The 20,200-nt window shown below is 46.6% G+C and overlaps 1 protein-coding gene across 2 annotated transcripts in view; it reads right to left on the bottom strand.

The window, feature by feature from the left end:
• SLC24A3 (solute carrier family 24 member 3) overlaps window positions 1–20,200 on the bottom strand; it is a 489,601-nt gene that overhangs the window by 4,383 nt on the left and 465,018 nt on the right. Inside the window, exons 16-17 of one of the 2 annotated variants that reach the window (XR_007151199.1) lie at window positions 8,089–8,154; window positions 2,176–3,588 (exon numbers count right to left, since the gene is read on the bottom strand). Coding sequence is in view for 1 of the 2 variants with exons in the window: in XM_047854362.1 (XP_047710318.1) it covers window positions 3,439–3,588; window positions 8,089–8,154 (216 nt within the window). In the remaining variant the exon portion in view is untranslated. Of the gene's footprint in view, window positions 1–1,669; window positions 3,589–8,088; window positions 8,155–20,200 lie in introns of those variants that run through there. The other variant, XM_047854362.1, reaches the window with a different exon arrangement.

Raw genomic sequence — 20,200 nt, 5'->3', positions numbered from 1 at the left:
GTGCATCCAATGCCACATAAAGGGTATGTGTGCTGGCAGTGCCCCCAGCAGGCCAGGGCATGGTTGGGAATATGCTTTCCAGAAAAAAAGAGGACGTTCTGGCAGTTCCTCCCTGTGGGATCAACTACGATGTGCTGAGGAAGAAGTACAAACCAGTATCCGCCTTCCCTTGTCCTCTTGTGCACAAGAACACAGCCTGGGGAGTTAACTGAAATGAGCACACTCCAGAAAACTGCCAAGAGGGTTCTCTGGTGTTACTGTCAGGTATGAGATATTGAATAAAAAAAGTTCTTCCCTCAAACCCACCCTAACCCCTCCCAAACAAATTCCAGAACAGTGGAAGCAGTGAAAATAGCAATATGGACAATTTTGCATCATTGGAGAAGCCAGCTCATTTAGAACCACGTTCGTAGTCGACAATTCAAGAAACAATCATGCACGACAGGGATCTGGGCAGAAATAGGCTAAATGCTCATTTCCTATAGGAAACCTTCCAGTTCCTAGGTTGGCAGTCATGAATGGGAACTTTACCCCATACCAGGATTTTCTCTTTGAGAAATTAAGCATGGAACTATGATTTCTAAAGATTTCATAGAAAGTATGCTTAAAAGAAAAAAAAATCAAGTTTCAGATCAAATGCTGTGCTTAAGACTAAAGCGAATTGAGACCAGTATAACAAAATATTTGAAGTGAAAGTATCTTATGCTTTGTAAGCACCAATCAGAATAATGACAATACTGTCTGTGCCCAGCGTGTGTTTATTAAATGCACAAATACAGTGGTAAAGCATTTTTAGATGTCAACACTCAAAACAAAGCTAAGGACCTTTTCCCTCCAACCTGGGAATATATTTTCTTAAATAGTTAAATAAAACTTGGTGCTGTGCCTTATTGGCAATTTTTTTTCTGGTTCCTATAAATGAAGTCTGTTGCTTCAGGTGGACACCTGGCTTGTTCACTAACCTTGGTCTACTTTTAGATCTGGATAATTATTTCTTGGGAGTCATGCAGGGTAAGAATGTGGTGTATTACAATGATGTGTTACCCTCTCTTTTAAGGAGTTGGCTTTGGGGAAGTCTGAGTTTTCCGGATCGAAAACTAGTACAGACAGGATGGAGAACTTGAACTTCTGAACAACTGTCAGCCATGCTGGAATCTGTTCTCCCACTTTAGCTGCAAGAAAGAATTCCTAACAGAGCACTGCACGTATTCTATAGGATGACAGATCCTAAGCCCCTTCAAGATTTAGAGAAGACCCTTGGGGCGCCTGGGTGGTGCAGTCGGTTAAGCGTCCGACTTCAGCCAGGTCACGATCTCGCGGTCCATGAGTTCAAGCCCCGCGTCAGGCTCTGGGCTGATGGCTCAGAGCCTGGAGCCTGTTTCCGATTCTGTGTCTCCCTCTCTCTCTCTCTGCCCCTCCCCCGTTCATGCTCTGTCTCTCTCTGTCCCAAAAATAAATAAACATTAAAAAAAAAAAAAAGATTTAGAGAAGACCCATGATTTGCCACTTCATACCAGAAACCCGCCATTTTGCCAGCTTTCCAGGTTGAGTCCACCCAGAAAAAGCAGAAGCACCAATACCTGGCGGCTTCCTTCCAGGCATACTGGTCAGCATATTTAAAACAGGCAACACTCCAGGGGAGGAAGTAACGTGCGTGCCACTCAAGGAAGGATATAGAACAGAGAAGTTTATTTTACACTATCCGTCCAAGAAAACAATCTCCATAAACCAGTGCAAAATGTGCAACAGAATCAATATGTGTGTCTTAGCTCTGAGAGCCCAAATTGGTGATTTCCTCTCCCGTTCCTTCTTCGGGCAGGTGCCTCGTCGGCTGGCTAACGCTGGCCTTGGTTTGCACCATTGACAGAAACATTCAACCAATTTGTAGCAGGTTATTTTTACAATTCATACCAGAATGTGTACAAGGGACGGGGAGGGGGGGACCATACTGAATGAATGATAAGTGATCAGTGCTTAAAGTAAATACAGGGGGCGGCACGGGCAAGAATCCACAGTTTCAATAAATACAAGTGTAACAAGCATGGGTGGGTCTCAACTCGGTGGAATTAGTCTGCATAATAATTCAGCATCATACAAAATCTAGCAGGGCTGTTGAGCAGTGATTGGCAGCAACGTTCACAATAACTTATGCCCTTGAGCGAGTCTGCATTGAACACATTCTGCGGTTCCCAAGGTGTCAGTTCTCTGTTTCCTCCTTCCCTCGCCATCCCTCCAGGATGGGAGGGGTGGAGCTGGGGCAGCTTGGTGGAGGTGTCCCACGAGGAAGGACGCTGGCCCAAAAGCCAGCTGTCAGGGTCCAGTGTACTCAATACCGAGTGGCAAATTGGGACTTTATTGACGACGTCTGTGCAAAGTGCTCTTCTCTCCGTTTTCCAAGAAACCAGTGTCTGTAGCTCCTGCACAAAAAGCAGTGGTGGCCTCTGGGTCTCTCCCTGTCACCCCGAATACCAAGTGATGAGAGCGCATCTCAGGGACTCTTGGGCTGGGAAACTTCTGGCGCTGACTTCCCGGCACCTCCAGGACGGGTGGTGTAACCGGGGCCCCTCATCAAAGGCCTCAGGCAGGCTAGAACTATTGCTTGAAAGACTAGAAGGAACCTAGTGACAAAATGATTGTCCTAATGGATATGTGGGAAGCTGTCTTCTTCCTCGAAAGCCTTGTGCCCCCTAGATGACGCCTACAGGACTTCAGGGAGGCATCCTTGCGTATGAAACGTCATGCATCTGTTCCCCATGGCCTCGCCCAGATGTTCCTCTACTAAGCACTAAATTCATGCATGTTCCACCATGCCTGGGACTTGATCCCAGAAGACATGGCGGGGACAACCTGTGGATCATCCACTAATCCAGAGCCCGGTGAAAGATGCGAGAGAAGTTCTCCATCTCTGGAAGAAAAGGAATTAAAAAGGGGAGCCCCCCAAAGTGAAACAACCCCACCCAAACCCAGTAGTAACCTAGGTATCGCCTCAAAACATAATAAAATCCCAAACACTCCCTAGCATCAATACACCCTCTCCTCTCTATTCCTTCGACAGTCTCAGGTCATAAATTAGGTTTGTCTTCCATCCAATAACTTAAAAAAGGAGGAGGGATTGTAGTAAGTTTTGCCTGGCTTGGGCCAGTTAGCAGCCAGTTTTTCTAGAATCTCAGTCACTGTTCAAAAATGGAGCTTGAAAATTCACGCGGATGTCAGTCTTCACACAGAGGAGGCAGGAAGGGGTGGGTGAGAGAAACCCATGGAGGAGGGGGAGCAGGGAGGGGTGGGAACAGCCTGGGCCACCAAGGCAGGAGCAGAGGCCTGTGAACAGCGCGGGAGAGCCGGATGTGCCGGCTCTGGGGGCCCGCGTGACTCGGGGTGCGGCCGGGTCTTGTATTGCACAGTAAAGAAGGACTGAGGCTCGGTGGGTGGCCAGGCGGCTCAGTGGTCCCCGCACATGGGCAAGTTCACAAAGGTGAACACGTTGAACTCTGTCATGATGGAGAAGCACAGGAACACACCGTACAGGAAAAGGCACCCGCACCCGAGCTTCTTGTCCAGCTGCCACTTGTTCAGGTGAACGCCAAACACCTGCAACACACACAGCAGGGTCAGAGGGTGCGGGAAGAGGTAGCCTTGGGCCTTGGGGTGGCCATAGCCGGGGGTAGGGCTGCCAATGGCTGATCTCGTGGAGCACTGATGGTCTCTGAGCACCCCCAAACCCATCGTTCATGTGGGAAGTCAGAACTTGGGAGATAACTTTACAAAGTCATAATGATGGGACCAATCAACACGGGCATGGTGGCCGTCACTCCTCTGCACTATTCTGTGCTGGTGGCACCTGTTCTGCCTCTTCACCCTCTTGCCCCAGGCAGCCCCTGGCCCCTGCAGACACAGCCCTGGCAGTGGAGGCCACACCTCTTCCATTCCTGCACCTAGAGGCAAGAAGGATGTACCCCTTGCTCTTCGCTGCTCCTTATGCACTCTTTATTTTTTTCTCCTCTCAAAAAACCTAAGCTTGGAATCTAAAGTCTTCCAGCAGTCATACTCCATCCCACTCACTTGCAGTCAACACTGCAAAACCAGTCTCTTTCGTCCTTCCCCAGAGCCCGGAGTCCTACCCACTGCTACTCCTGTCTACAGCACCTTGTCGTCCTGCCCAGCAATTTCACCATCAACCGAGAGGATCTTCCCAACACCCGTCCTACACCCACTCTCCTGCAGCCATGCCCCGCACCTGCACTGCACCCACTAGCCACAGGTGGCCCCCCAAATTTAAATGTATATCAAATAACATTAAAAACTCCATTCCTGGAGCGCCTTAGTGGGTCAGTTGGTTGAACATCCGACTCGATTTCAGCTCAGGTCATGATCTCACAGTTGTGGGGTAGAGCCCAGGCCTGGGCTTGGTGCTGAGCCCACGTGGAGGCTGCATGGGGTTCTCCCTCTCCCTCTGCCCCTCTCCAGTTCATGCGCTCTCTCCCGCCTTCTCTCAAAATAAATAGACTTAAAAACTCAGTTCCTCAGTTGTACTAGCCACATTTCATGTGCTTGACATCCACACGTGGCCAGTGGCTGCTGTCCAGTGCAGGTACAGGCCAGCGGACAAGTTCTGCTGGACAGCCCTGCAGCTGAGACCTGGTGATTAGCAAGAACAGAAAGGACTCCGTGCCAAACACCTCACTCTCTGACAGCCATCTCCTCTTTCCTGCTTACTCCATCTTACTCCTACAACTCTGCAGACTCCCAGGACCCAGAATTCATTGCCACCCCCACCATTTCACTGCCCATCACCCCTCTCTCACCTTACCCTGCTTAAATTCCACCAACAATCGTTAGAACCACCCCTAAGCACTCCTCACTGTTTACTTGTATCTCTCTAGCACTTTTGTCCTTGTATGGCTAAAACCACAGCCTTTTGGTTCAAGCCCTGCTTCCAGCTATTCCATATTGCTTCCACGCAGCTGACCCAGGCTGGAGGAAAACGCCTGGCCATGCCGAAGGGTCTCACTTTTTACGTTTGTTTTTTTTGTTGTTGCTGTTGTTTTGCTTTTTAAATTTATTTTCAGAGAGAGGGAGGGAGGGGCAGGGAGAGAGGGGAGAGAAAGAATCCCAAGCAGGCTCCATGCTGTCACCACAAGAGCCTAATGCAGGGCTGGAACTCACAATCTGTGAGATCATGACCTGAGCCGAAACCAAGAGCCGGACGCTCAAGGGACTGAGCCATCCAGGTGCACCCGAGGTTTCTCACTTTTGTTTGTTTTTAATTTTTTTGATGTTTTTATTTATTTTTGAGACAGAGAGAAAGCACGGGCTGGGGAGGGACACAGAGAGAGGGAGACAGGAACCCAAGCAGGCTCTGCTCTGACAGCAGAGATCCTGATGTGGAGTTTCAATGCACAAGCCGTGAGATAATGACCTGAGCAGAAGTCGACGCTTAATTAACTGAGCCACGCAGGTGCCCCCCTGAAGGTTCTGACTTTTAATTCAAGCCCACAAACCTTGAGTGAGCCATTTATGGCAATCATTCCACATTTCCCTAAATTCACTGTCTCTCCCTTTCCTGGATGGCTGTTTCTGACCTCTCCCCTCTTCTGAGACCCCCAATACCTTCCTTTTCCACCCTCACTCTCAGTGCATGATGATGTTCCCGTCCACAGAACTGCCACCACCAGATCCATTTGCTCACCTTCTCTCCTGCCAGTGAGGACCCGTCGCCCACGACCCTGTCCATGGCCCACTCCCCCACATGTGCACACCATCCCACCTCCCCTTACTGCTCAAGAACATGGTCCCAGAAACTGCCCCTCTTTTATTTCCATCTCCCCATCACTCCCCGGGTTACTCCAACTGGAGTACAAGAATGCTGCTAGCTCCCTCATATTAAAAAACAACTACATTTTTTCTGGATTCCCATTTCTCTCCTTTATTCACAGCAAGATGACTTCAAAGAGTTGTAAACACCATTGCATCCAATTTCTCTCCTTCCTTCCTGTTACCTTGTTCTACTCAACCTTTGGCCTTATTGCCCCATGCAGCCACCCTCAAGAGGACTGATAACTTTGTATTTCTTTTTTCTTTTAATTTTTAAAAAATATTTATTTATTTTTGAGAGAGTGAGAGAGAGACAGAGTGAGAGCAGGGGAGGAACAGAGAGAGAGGGAGACACAGAATCCGAAGCAGGCTCCAGGCTCCGAGCTGTCAGCACAGAGCCTGACACGAGGCTTGAACCCACAAACTGTGAGATCATGATCTGAGCCGAAGTCAGACGCTTAACCGACTGAGCCACCCAGGCGTCCCCTGATAACTTTATATTTCCAAACCAAATGGCCAACACTCAGGACTCCTTTCCCATAACAGAGCCAATCGCTCCCTCCACCCCGAAACGCCTTCTCCCCTTAGCTTCCAGATGCCATACTCTCCTGCTTTGCCTCCCACCTCTCTGATTGCTCATTCTCTGTTCCCTTTGGTGGTTTATTGTCATCATCCTGACCTCGAACTACCAGAGGGCACCAAGACTCAGATGCTGGGCCTCTTTTCTGTCCTCACTCACCCTCTTGCTGACTGATCCAACTGCAGGGCTTTAAATATCATTGTGCCTTCAGCTTGGACGCTTCTCCTGAACTCAGACTCCTCTTTCCAATGGCTTTCTTGACCTTTCCCCTTGGGTGTCAAATAGGCAAGATAGCTCAAGAGGTTTGAAACTACTCTTCCCCTGCCCCCCCACAAACCTACTTCTCTCCAGCATTCCAGCAGCCCCATTTCAACATCCCAGGTGGTGGCCAGCCCCATCTCCTACAGGTGTATACATGTAGCTGTAAGCATGCGCTCTGGTGTCAGATGGCTTGCCCCTTCATTCATTTAGTGTCAACTACCCTAGAGGTCTCAGATGTTCATCTGTATAATGGGGCTAATATAGTGGCTACATGATGGGGGCGTGATGAGCTCCAAAGGGGAAAATGTATGGAAAGCACTGAGCACAATGTGTGGCTATGACAGGTCTCATAACCCTAAGTCATACCAGACTCAAAGAAACTCCTACGCTATGGAAGAAAAATTGCATAGGTTTCCACTTTTGCGTAAGACAGTGTTTGCTTTAGTAAATCTTTGAAATTTGACTCACAGTCTGATCCCATAAATGACCTCGCCAGCTTCCTGCCTGCTCTTCTAAATTCCCATTATCAACTATATGGACATTCACATGCCAGTATAATTCAATGATGATTTCCTTGAAGATTTCAGGAAAAACCACATTGCATCTCAATGTTTTTTTTATATTTAAAAAAATGTTTTTATTTATATTTGTGAGAAAGACAGAGCAAATGGGAGAAGGGCAGAGAGAGAGAGAGAGACAGAGACAGAGAGGGAGACACAGAATCTGAAGCAGGCTCCAGGCTCTGAGCTGTCAGCACAGAGCCTGATTCAGGGCTTGGACTCATGAACCATGAGATCATGACTTGAGCTGAAGTCAGATGCTCAACTGACTGAGCCACCCAGGTGCCCCTCAACGTTCACTAATGTGAAAATTTAACCACATACTTGTATATGAATGGATACTTCATGTGTTGGTATGAATCTGTTTCTACCAAACATGGCAGCTGAGTTGGAATATCGTACTATACAAATAGATATGATAGCCAAGACAGTGGAATGGCATGAAAGTATACTGTCAATGAAATAATGTATTCTTAGTCTCTGAGAATTGGTCAAATCCATGGATTTATAGAGGTGCTTATTAACTTGGAACAGACAATTAATTGGAATCTACCCTTTTCTTCACTAATCCTGCAGAAAAAGTGGATCTCCCCTTTGCTTTTGATAAAATGGCTTGTGCTTGACATAAGGCAGGGCCTTGCTTCTCAGAGGTGGGTTGGCTCCGTTCAGAAAGAGGGTATGTTTTCTAGTGAGTTGCTAGGATCCACTTATAGAAGAGACAGCCACGAAGGAGATGGGACATCTGGAGGCTGACTGTCCCCATCCACCAGAAGGCCAAGCCCATCTGGTGTCCAAACAAACTCTGTGGCCAAAGAACCCAAGGGTGGGGGTGGGGAGAACACAGGAACTCAAGAGGGGAATAAGCTGAAGCCCTACCGTAACAAAGACGGAGGCCAGGAGTAAGCCCACGGAGTAGATCAGTCCTCTGCTGTTTAGCCGAATCTGTAAGAAAGGATGTGCAGTTAGGCTTCCAAAAAGGCATCTGCTCTGTGCAGGAGCTCAAGCAATTCTGAGTAGCAGTCAGTGCAAATCTCTCCTCTAGGATGGCAAAGGGCAGTTTGGACAGCCTTGCTCTGGGATTGGTAGTGGGAATATCTACTTCCCTAGGACAGCTAGGGGGTGCCCTTGTGTAGTCCACTCTCAGTCCAACCCCATCCTTCCCTCCAGGGGCAGTGCCTACTGGGCTGCAGCATGGCACTCCAATTCTCTGACTTGTGGCCTGATTCTTATTGCTCACAATACTTCCCTGTGGACCTGACCTCCAGGGAGCATTTGCTTTCCTGGCATATAACTTTTAGGTTTACCTTTTGAGTAAATTTCCTAACATGGGTGATGGGAGCAAAATTTTGAAAAATATTACTGAAATTTTCTCTCTCTCTCTCTCTCCCTCTCTCTCCTCTCTCTCTCTCTCTCTCTCTCTCTCTCTCTCGGGAGAGAGAGCAGGGCAAAAGGGACTGAGAGAGAGAGAGAGAGAGAGAGAGTGAGTGAGAGAATCTTAAGCAGGCTCCATGCTCAGTTCAGAACCCCACATGGGGCTCAATCCCAGGAGCCTGAGATCATGACCTGAGCCAAAATCAAGAGTTGGATGCTCAACCAACTGAGCCACCAGGCACCCCATAAAAACTTTTTTCTCTCTTTTGCATTAGTTTGTGACCTCTTCCCAAACTTGACAGGAAGAAGTGGATAAGGGTTGTTACTGTGAGCAAGCAAAGAAGAAGAAAGAGTTAACATTCCATTTGTGATATTCATAAAAGGATTTTTGTTTTGTTTGTTTTTCAGAGTAAGACAGTGGGGTTGGCAGCCAAACACTGAAAAGAGAGAAACAATTTTTGGAATTCTTATAAAATAGCTCTGTCCAGTAGAACTTTCTGCAATGATGAAAATGTCCTGTATCTGTGCTGTCCCATATGGCAGCCATTAGGCACATGTGGGCTATTGAGCCCTTGAAAGGTGGCTCATCCAACTGAACAAAAACTTTAACCTTATCTTCAACCAATTCACATTTATATTCAAAGAGCCATATATGATCAGTGGCTGTAGTAGTGGGCAGAGCAGGTAGGGAATATTTAGAGGCCGACCCAGCCAACAAAGATCATAGAATTTTTTCCATAGTGCACTGAAGATGTCCCTTCTGCCCTGACCTCAGTCCTTTAAGGGTCACGAGGTTGGCTACCCTGAGATAGGAGGTGTGCCTTAGAGCAGCTGTACTCAAAGTGTTGTCCCTGGATAGGCTCGAGCAGCATCACGTGGGAGCTTGTTAGAAATGCAGGATCTCAGGCCTCACCCAGTCCTCCTGAATCAGAAACTTTGGGGATGGGCCCACCGAGCTGTATTTTAATAAACCTCCAGGTGGTTCTGATGCATGAGAAAGTTTAAGAACCACAGACTTAGAGCAAGTACAGAGGTTAAACCCACTTCTGATCTCCACGGGTTCTAGGGCTTTGACTTTGACATCCCTTTTACACCAGTTCTCTTATAAAGTCTTATCTGCATGGAGGCTGGGGGACCATAGAGCCCCACCAATGTACACTGTCTTGCCAGGAGTAAAAGGCTCACCTGTGTTTACAGAAAGGAAAAGCAAGGCAGGGTGATCAGTTCATTAGAGAACAGAGAGTGATTATTGTCAGTAGAAGTGGTCCGGGGACCTTCTGACAAGGTTCAAGGCATCTCTTGGTGCCCCTTTACCAGTTTATCCCTGCAGTGTAGGTACGAAAACACATGGGTATCTCTGTAGGAGGATGTGTTTGGTTTACCTTTTGGTGACAGGAAACTGCTTTCCCCAAACAGACCCTTTGTGTGGGGACCCAGGAACATAACACATCTCCTTATGCAAGGTTCTGTCCCAGAGGGAATGTGCTGGACTTTCTCCCCTGCCTGCACAATCCATGTGAGCCAACCATCTGCCAAACCCCAGCTGGAAATTATTCCCAGCCAATAAATGCCTTCCTAAGAGTAAAGGACTCAAAGCATATCTCTGTGACACTAAAGCAGTGGGTTGACCTGGTTAAATCAGTGTAAAAAAAAATAATGAGGGATTGGATCCATCCCAGTCCAGCTGGTAGTTCACCTTCCTGCAGACCCTCCACCTGGCTATAGATCGATTTTCCTCCTTTGATCAGCTGTGTAGGTATAACGAGGCCAATGTCCATCACAAATGCCTTGTACTGAAAAAGATTCTCTGCCCCAAAGTATTCTGTCCATACTGAACTTATGATAATGCCACATGTACCCTGGCCAGAGTTTAAGGGGAAAGGCAGGGTTTCTCAGAGCAAGATGGCAGCCCCTGTTCAGAGTGAGTAAGAGCCTGCTGGGGCTGTACTCATCACAGTCCTTGGGCTGACCCTGAAACTGTGAACACTCAGAAAACCTTTTGAGCTCTTAATTTTCAACATTACATGGATTCTTCTAAGAATGTGGCCAATGCATTTTAAGCCCAGCTCACCCTTTAAGTTCCAGGGTTGAATCCTTGTCAGCAGCAAGAGTTGAGTAAAGTGATTTCCTGCCCATAGGAAACCAAGAGCCAGTGAAAGCCAAGCTCCAAGCAGGAAAATTCTCTTTGGCCAAGGCTTTTGCCTTTTCCAAATGAATAATATTCACCTAGAGCACTGAAACTTCACTCTTCCTCATTGACATAAAGTCTCAAGGAGTGGTGCTTCTAAAATTCTAAATCTGGCTCCAAAGACTAAAGACAACCAACTTTGGTGAGGTTTCTGAGTAGTTTTTTTTTTCACATTTTCACCTTTTTCTCTGCCACATGCACCCACAGGGGTTATTTTTGCTATTTCACTAGTTAGAGACCTGCGCTCTCAAAGACTGTATTGATTCCTTGCTAGCTGAACCCCCACTTCCACATGGACACGACTGCCAGGGATTAGGGTTCCTTCAGTTGCCTCTGGGTCCAACTTGAACACTTCCCAATTACTGGAGACTGTGGATGGTTTGGGGCAGGAGTTAGTCAACTACGGGCCATCGGCTGAATCTGGCCCATCGCCTGATTTTGTAGATGAAGCGTTACTGGAGCTCAGCTCATTCCTTAGCATGCCATCTGTGTGTCTGCCTTCATGTAGAAGTGGAAGAGCTGATAAGTTTGATAGAGACCATACGGCCCACAAGGCTTAAAATATTTCTCTTCTGGCCCTTTCCGGAAAGTTTGCTAACCCTTGGTTTCGGGCATGGGCTCCAGACCCAGTTCACCAAACCTCTTCTGAATCCCTGCTTGGTCACCCTCTTGATATATAATCATGGAAAAGTGACTTAACCTCCCCAAGCCTCAGTTTCCTGAGAAGTAAAATGGGGATAATACAATTCCCACCTAATGAGGTGGTTGTGAGAATTAATGGAATTAATCTATGTTAAAGCTTGAACAGGACCCAGTGTATAATGGGTTCTCAGTGCGTCTGGGCCATTTTCCTCCACTCACTCATGAGCTGCCTAATCCCTTCCCTGGCATCCCTGGCTGCTGCTTTTATAAGCTCACCACCCAGCAGTCCCCTGATCAAAGCCTCAGTAGATGTCAAACACCATGAGGGCAGGAACCATGTCTGACCTTTTCCTCTGTCTGGCACAGGGCTAAGCACAGACCACATGCTTCAATATGTAACCAATAGATGGACAATGAATCCATTTCATTGCAAAAGTGAAATGGAGCAGACTAGACTGGTCAGAGAGAGGCTGAGAGCAGAGAGACCCTGGATGCCACTTCCAGATGGGATTCCAGAAGCAATGCATCCTGCCCAACATTCCCTGTCCCCCTTCTCCACTTCATTTTTATGAATGTATATAGCTTATTTTGTCTACCTAACATTTTATTATGAAAGTTTTCAAGCAGTCAGAAAAATTGCAAGAATTATACCATTTTCATAGTGTTTGATAATAGTTCACAGGTGTTTTGTTTCTGGATGCAATTTCTGTATGGTGAAATTTACAAATCCTAATTGCACTGCTCAGTGTGTTTTGAGAAACACCTACAAACCGCATAACCTAAACTGTAGTCATGATATAGAGCACTTCCATCCTTCCCAGAAAGTTCTCTTGTTCCCTCATCAGTCTCACTTAGATCAATCACTGTGTCTAAGCTTGGCCTGTCTGAGAAATTTCATATAAATGGAACCCAATAATGTGCATTCTTTTACACCAGGATTCTTTTACTCAGCATAATTTTTTTAAGATTCCTTGGTATTTTTCATTGCATTACTAGCTCACTTCTCTTTATAACAGCATAAATATAACACAGTTTATCTAATTATTCTCCTGCTTATAGGTATCTGGGTTGCTTCCAGTTTGGGGCTATTAGGGTGCATTGTTTTCGTAGCTCACAAACAACATGAAAAGAGATCTATAGTGGTCCCTCCCACCCAGAGGAGAAGAAGGAATGAAGATCATGAAGACCTCCAGCGGCTCTGCTGGGACCCCAAACACACACACACACACACACACCACCACCACCACCAGCATCCTCTCTCTGTAGTTGGGCACTGGGAGCCTCTCCAAATGGGGGAGATTCACCTTCCCCACCTTGGCACACTGCTGTCTCCCTTTCCGGACCTCAGTCGGGTCAGATGGGGTGCTCACATCCTTCCCACCTCACTTCTATTCTGCCCATTGCTCCCTAAGTCCTTTCATCTTTTCCAAGTTCACTGAGCCCTTGCTGGTCTTATCCCCCCTTGTGATGCAGATCATATCCTGACCTTGCCTGGTCTCCTTCTTACCTCCCCAACTAGTCCTGATGCTCTGAGGGTAGATGCCTGTGTCTTCAGTTTTTCCTCCTTCCACATAGCACCTACATCTCTACCTCTCTACACACACTGTATGTTTTTTAATTTTAAAGTTTATTTCTTTATGTATTTTGAGAGAGAACGAGAACAAGTGGGGGAGGAGCAGATAGTGAAAGGGAGAGAGAGAGAGAATCCCCAGCAGGCTCCGTACCGATGTAGGGCTGAGCCGAAGTGGGACGCTTAACCGACTGAGCTACCCAGTCACCCCCGCACTGTACATTTAAATAAGCATCTGCTGGTGATGCTGAGCACGTGTGTATCCTTGTGTACATGTGTATGTGCACGTGTGTGCACATGCGTGGGGTGCATGTGTGCATTGGGGGCAGTGAGGTGGGGTGGCTAGGGGCAAGAGTGCATATAGAGCTGGATGAGGAGACTGATGTTGGGGTGGTTTTAAGCTGATCTTTTTAAGCAACAAAGTGAGGGGGCACCAAAATGTTTTTTTTTTTTAATTGGGGCATAATTTGCATACAGTAAAGGCACAGATCTCAAGTGTACTATTGGATAAGTTTTGACAAATACATGTACCCATGTGTGTGACATCTCAACAAGATACAAAACATTTCCATCACCCCAGTAAGTTTCCTTGAGGGCAGCAAGTTTAACTTAACCCCCTTAAAAGTAGTTTCTTGGGGTGTGCTAAGCCGGACAATAGCACGGGCCCTCCTCCTCATCTCTGGACCACCTTTGCATAAGCCTCTGGGCTGCAGCTGTGCAGTGTTGCTCTGAATGATGGTTTCGTGCTCCCTGAGTCACAGATGCAGGGCCCATTAAGTGCAAATGCAGAAAATCTCCATGGCAATGCCCACCAGAGAGCATCCTAGGCACAACTGCCCGACATTTAACACTGTTTTGATTTCTTGCCTTCAAAATACACAAATTCATTCTCTAATTCCCTCATGGTAAATAATTATTGCAGAGGAAACAGCAGGCTAGTTGGTTCCAAAGAAAACAGAAATTTGGCCCACAAATGTGGGCCCTCAAAATGTGCATTTGTTTTCATACGGATGCACACACAGAGACCCAGTCAGACCTAGTTTTAAGCATGCACGCGGTTCAGAAAACAGTTCCCTAAATCCTACACAGTTTGGAGAGCCAACATCCCTGGCCTCAAAGATTATAACTTCCCCATATTATAGTTTAAAATCTCTCTATGGTTTGAGGTCAGCTCCACACAACCGGCAAATTCTTTGAGGAAAAACAAGAAGCCCCTGGATTCTTGCTAATTTATTATAACCTGGAACACATGTTACATGTCACTTCGCATTTTCAGATTTGGGTAATTTGAACATTTGTGCGGGTGTAGGCTCCAAATGGAGTGTCTAGCCGTGGCTTGATGTTGTAAGCTATCACTGGGTGGGAATCTCTTTCCCTGACAAAATTAAATGAGGTAAAACAATGAATAAGCCTTGAGAAAAAAAAGGCACTTCGATGGCTGAGTCCTGTCCTTCCCAGAGTGCTGTCATGAACACAGTTGCACAGTTGCTCTCCGGAGCAAGTAGGGTGGGTTTTGTTCTCCCTGTGTAAAGACGAGGCAGCTGGCACTCTGGGAAGTTCGGCACGTGGCCAAGGTAAGATTCTGCTCACCAACTCCAGTGTGTGTGTGGTGTGGGTTTTCCCCATGCATCCAAGCATTTCTGTGACCCCCAATTTAACTCAGTTCTGACACTATTCACCCAGTGACCCCGTCAGACAGCCCAGGTGAAGGAAGGGCTCAGTCCTACAAGACTCTCCTTCCCCCACCCCAGACACCAGTCACAAGTCCAGGTGTCACCTGTGCTTCCGAGTGACTGGCTATAGATTGGAGATTCAAAGGACGCACTGTTTGCGTTTGATTAGCTTGTTGGAGTGGCTCACAGAGCTCAGGAACACATTTTATTGACTATGTAACCAGTGTGTCCTAAAAGGGTAGAACTCAGGAGAAGCCAGTTGGAGAAGATGAACAGGGCAAGGTCTGGGGAAAGGGACAGGGCTGTCTCTGAGCACACCACTCTGCCAACCTCCACACGTTCACTAATCCGGAAGCTCCCCGAATCCCCTCCTTCTGGGTTTTTATAGAGGCTTCGCTGCATAGGCAATTGGTTAAGTCCTTGGCTATTGGCAACCGATTCAACCTCTGGCCTGTCTCCTCTTCCTGGAGGTCAGAGGTGGGACTGAAAATGTCAACCTTTTAATCACATGGTTGGTTCCTCTGACAACTAGCTCTCATCCTTATGTGGGGTTGGAAAGTCATCTCATTCACCTAACAGAAGACACCTTATAGTTCTTATCAGTTGGGAAATTCCAGAAGCTTTAAGAGCTCTGTGCTAGAAACAGGGATGAAGATCAAACATCTATTTCTTACTATAAATCACAGTATCACACAAGGCCAGGGAGCTGGTGAGGGATCAAGTAAACACTGAGCACTGGAATTCTGACAGTAAATTTTAGACTCTTCTTTGTAGCCAGCAGGGCACAGAGAAAAAGTCAGAGTTCTCTTCATCCACTAAGAACTCTCAAAAGTGGCACCTTGGCCTTTCTTGCCTACCATTTCTGAAACTACCATGAATGAACCATAAGAACCACAAATGCCAGTGTGGCAGATGCTAATGGGACTCCATCCCAGTGCCCCTTCTTACCATTCTGGTGGGACCGGCTGCCTCCCCATGACTAGTACCAGTGTTTGTGCCTGAGGGCTTTCCCCCCAAACCATGGAAATGCCAATCTGCCCTGCATCAATGACTCTTGGGGCAGGCACATGAACATGAAGCCCCCCTGCCCCTTGATATTTCCTCCTAAATATGTTCCCTACCCCCTGGCGGTCTTACACATCTCCATGAATGGCACCAGAAGTTACCTTCACTTTTTCTCTTCCTCAGCCCCTCCATGCATCCATGAGAAAACCTTATTAATTCTTCTGAAAACTTTTTCTCCCTTCCTATACTCACACCACCTTAGCCCCCATCGCTAGCATCTTGTCACCAGCTCCTGGACTAGTTTTCCTCTTCTTTGCCTTCTTGTCATACATTTCCAAATAGTATCAAATATGATCTTAAAGCATAAAGTGAACGATGCCTTTACTCTGCTTGAATCCTCAGTGGCCGTTGAACACAATTCAAACTTTCCACAACAGCCAATAAAATCTTCAGATGACCAGGCCCCTGTCTTCTCCCAACTCACCTCCCCATTAACAGATGTTTAGAAGCTGATGAGAAATCAACCACCAGGTCCTGCTGATTCTTATTCTGCAGTTTCTTCTGGCACCTTCCATTATTCTCTCACTTCACTGCTACAACTGAGGCAGAGTGGATCACTGGTCTCAGTTCCCTTCCCTTGTATTCTGTGTCCACCCCTTTCCACAGCCTCATGGTGGGCAGAGGCATTTTTCTGCTTCTTAGATTTGGGGTTGGCCATGTGATATGCTTTAGCCAATGGGATATTAGTGGATTTAACACAAACACAGGTTTGAAGTGTACTTCCATTATTGAGATGACCTTTTGTGCTCTTCATCCTGCAAAGAATGTGCCTCAGGGAGTCAGTGGTCCAAAGAGGATGACAGACACACGGAATAACCCTGTCTGAAGCTTGGAGCCAAACCTAGATCAGCCAAACACCAGTCACCTCACAGATGCATGAATGGGAAATGTATGATAATGTATGTTTGCTGCTGAGTTTGGGGATGGTTTGTTACACAGCATTACAGTAGCAATAGCTAACTGATACAAACTATCCTAATCCAGGTCACTGTATTTTCTTTCCCCTACAAATGTATCATAACTGGTCTTATCTGGCTCTGATGCTTTCTCTATATGGTAGTCAGAATCTTCTTTCTAAAATGCACATGCAATCACACCACTCCCTCCGTCATACACTTCATTTTCTGACTGCCATGGATCTAGCTCATTGTGTCCTTTAGCATGTGACTCCTGTATCTGGTTTCATCCCAGCCATTCATCCCTCCACTTTTCCACTTCCTGTCCCCACCCTCTACCCCCAGCCTAGGCGCTACCCTCAGGTCTTTCGGTGTGTGAAGCTCCTTTCTTGGAGCGTGGTCTTCCTCTTACTGGATAATCATCTCACATTCTTTACCTGCTTGGCTCCAGATAATCTCAGATTTTCAGAATAAGCATCACTTCCTTACAAACATTGGAGGTCCTTAATCCTGCCACACATTTAAAAACATCACACTTTGGGCACACATCACACTTTCTTTTGGAATTACTTGTATAACTGTCTCCTTCCAGAGGCTGCAGCTCCAGGGGCACAGGACAGTGTCTGGCTTGCTCACCAAAGCATTCCCCAATGGTGGTTACCAGCTTAGCACACAGTAAGTGTTCAGTTAATGTTTGATCAGAAAAAGAATGAGCTGGGCAGAAAGTGTAGGATAAGAATGTTTCTGATCACCAGGGCGACTGGATGGCTCAGTTGGTTGAACATCTGACTCTTGGTTTCAGCTCAGGTCATGACCTTACAGTTGTGGGATTGAGCCCTGCACTGGGCTCCATGCTCTCTCTCTGTCTCTCTCTCTTAAAAGAAATAAACCTTAAAAAATGTATTAAGAAAAGGAAAGTTTCCGATCACCTCTTCTTTTTCCCTCTAAAGTTTCTGGAGTTAGGTGGACTCCTGCTTGGAAAATAAAACAGACTCTCCTCCTATTACTTTGTGGATTCATTTGGCATTTTTAAGCCCTAACTCGGAGATCTGAGTTTTGTCTTGGTTTCCTGGAGCCTGCCTGGTGACTTTCTTAATTCTGTTAGAGCATGTGGAACAGACATTCATTGCCAAAATGGGACAAGAGGTGCTCATTTTCCAAACTTTGACTTTTAGAAATATTTATTTCAGGCACTTAGGTAGCTAGCTGGCTTCCAAGCAAACCACAAGTGCTAAGAAATGTCAAAATTTGTAAAATTGCCTTTATTCCACACTATCAAATGCCTGAAACTATGCACAAAACAGCTGTCTTGATGGTAATTATCCAATAATTATGACTTGGAAACCCCAGCAACTTGAGATGGAAACATTGCTTCAGAATTGTCAGCAGGTCCATTGTGAGGGCAGGAGAGGCCATTAAAACCCACCCGGGCTTCTTGGTTTGATATGAGAGATGCAGAGAGATATCATGGGGTTACCACTATGCTAAATGAAAGGAGGCCCCTGAGTGTCCTTCCAGAAATGAAGCCTCTCTCTCAGGAAAAATTGGAAGTGGAGAAGAGGGAAGACAAAATGCTCATGGCAAATAAACCCTTAACTTTGTGCTTTTTTCATGAGCCTGGAACTATTTTTCCAAGCGAGTTCTATATTGTGGCGTGAGGTTATACAGAGCCCCCAAATGTGGCTGGGCATTGGGGACTGCATAGAGGGGCCTGATGAAAGCCAGGTGGGGACCCAGGGACTGAATAAATGGGGATAATCCTCATGGAAGGATCCAGAATGTTTCCTCCAACCTTTAGTTGGGAAACCATTGTAGACATATAATGAACCATAGCCTAGGGAAGCGAGGATTTTAGCTGCCACAATCACTCTGGAACGTATAGAATAGGAATCTTGGGGTGAGGAGTGGTCTTTTTCCTCCAGGTCCTTCCTTCCTTCTTCCTTCCTACTCTTCCTTCATTTTCTTTCTTTCTTTCTTTCTTTCTTTCTTTCTTTCTTTCTTTCTCCTTCCTTCCTTCCTTCCTTTCCTTTTCTTTTCTTTTTTCTTTTCTTCGTTTTTTTTTTTTTTGAGACAGAGAGAGTGCAAGCAGGGAAGGAACAGAAAGAGAGGGAGAGAGGGTCCCAAGCAGGCTGTGAGAGGTCAGTGCACAGAACCCGACATGGATCTCAAACCCATGAAACCACAAGATCATGACCTGAGCCAAAATCAAGAGCTGGACGCTGAACTGACTGAACCACCCAGGCACCCCCAGGTCCTTCTTTCTTTATGTGAAGCTTGCAGAGCTCACTTTAGCCTTATAGGCAGACCCTATTCTCCCTTCTAGCAAAGATTCAAACTCGGATGGATCTGGTCTAAAATCCTACCCCAGCAATGTCCCTCATACCTCTGTGCCCTCAGCTGTACATGGCACCACTGTGGCACCATTTGCTTTGGGCGATATTCTCCTCCCTGCTGCTTTGGTCTCTGGTGTTTTGCAGAGAAAAAAAAGTCTCACTGTCTTCTCTCTGCCTATTACTGGCTGTGACAATCTCTCTGAACCTTGGTAGTTTGATCTCCAGAAGAGGACTTGGGACAGCAGTGCACTTAGAATGAAACCCATTACCCCTGTAAACCTCACCCCTGCATTTCTATTGCCTGGCTTCCCTTCTATTATCAGATACAGCATGCTTCAATGCCTTGGCATTTGCAGTCCCCTCTTTCTAAAATGCTCCCCCTGCCCTTCAGATACCCAGCTCTTTTTTTATTATTCCCTACTCGGCATGGAACCCACCTCCTGTTCAACAAATCCAAAGTGACACGTGCTGCCCATTCTATGATACCATTGTCTTCATAAGGCTTTTGCTCTCCCAAGTTAGCGCACTCACTAACGGACTGTCTATCTCCCCCAACCCTGGTGCATGTTCTAATGGGGAGGGTCTATTCTACCCAGTTCATTCTGTGTTTCCAGCACTTTGCCAAGTTCTTCGCACATAGCAGCTGCACAATAAGTGCTGGCTGAAGAAATAATCCTTGCCTCATTTAGCTATAATCAGGATTAGATGAGGCCATGTGGGCACAGTGTCCCTAGAGTGCCTGGCACATAGTAGGTCAATGAATGTTAAGCTATTCTTATTGCTGTTTTCTCCCCCCACCCCCATCCCTGCTCTCTTCTCAGGTCAGGATTTTCCTTCATTCTGTTCTGCTCACATGTCTTTCATCACCCCAGGTGGTAAAGTTTAGGATCATCTATCCATCCATGCAGCCATGCAGCCATGCAGCCGTTCATCCAACAAACACTTGTTGAGCAAATTCTAAGTACCAGGCACCACCACCAGGCATGGAGGAAACAACAAATGCACAAGACGAGTACAATCCTTGCCCTAAGGGAGAACATGTGTCTGGGGGAGACTCAGACAAAGGGAAAAAAGTAAGCTATGATGGGAACTGCTCAAAAATACAGGAATGACACCTGACCCAAGCTTGGGAGATTACAGTAAACATCTAAGCCAACACCTGAAAGATGAACTGGAGAAAGACCAGAGAAGACTCTTGTAATGGCCCTTTTACACCTTCTGTGAGGTGCTCTGGTTCTAGATGGCTATGT

This window comes from Prionailurus viverrinus, chromosome A3, assembly GCF_022837055.1.
Source record: "Prionailurus viverrinus isolate Anna chromosome A3, UM_Priviv_1.0, whole genome shotgun sequence".
NCBI classification, from domain to species: Eukaryota; Metazoa; Chordata; class Mammalia; order Carnivora; family Felidae; genus Prionailurus; species Prionailurus viverrinus.
The sequence above is the reverse complement of the archived record's forward strand: the minus strand, read 5'-3'. Positions and strand labels throughout refer to the sequence as shown.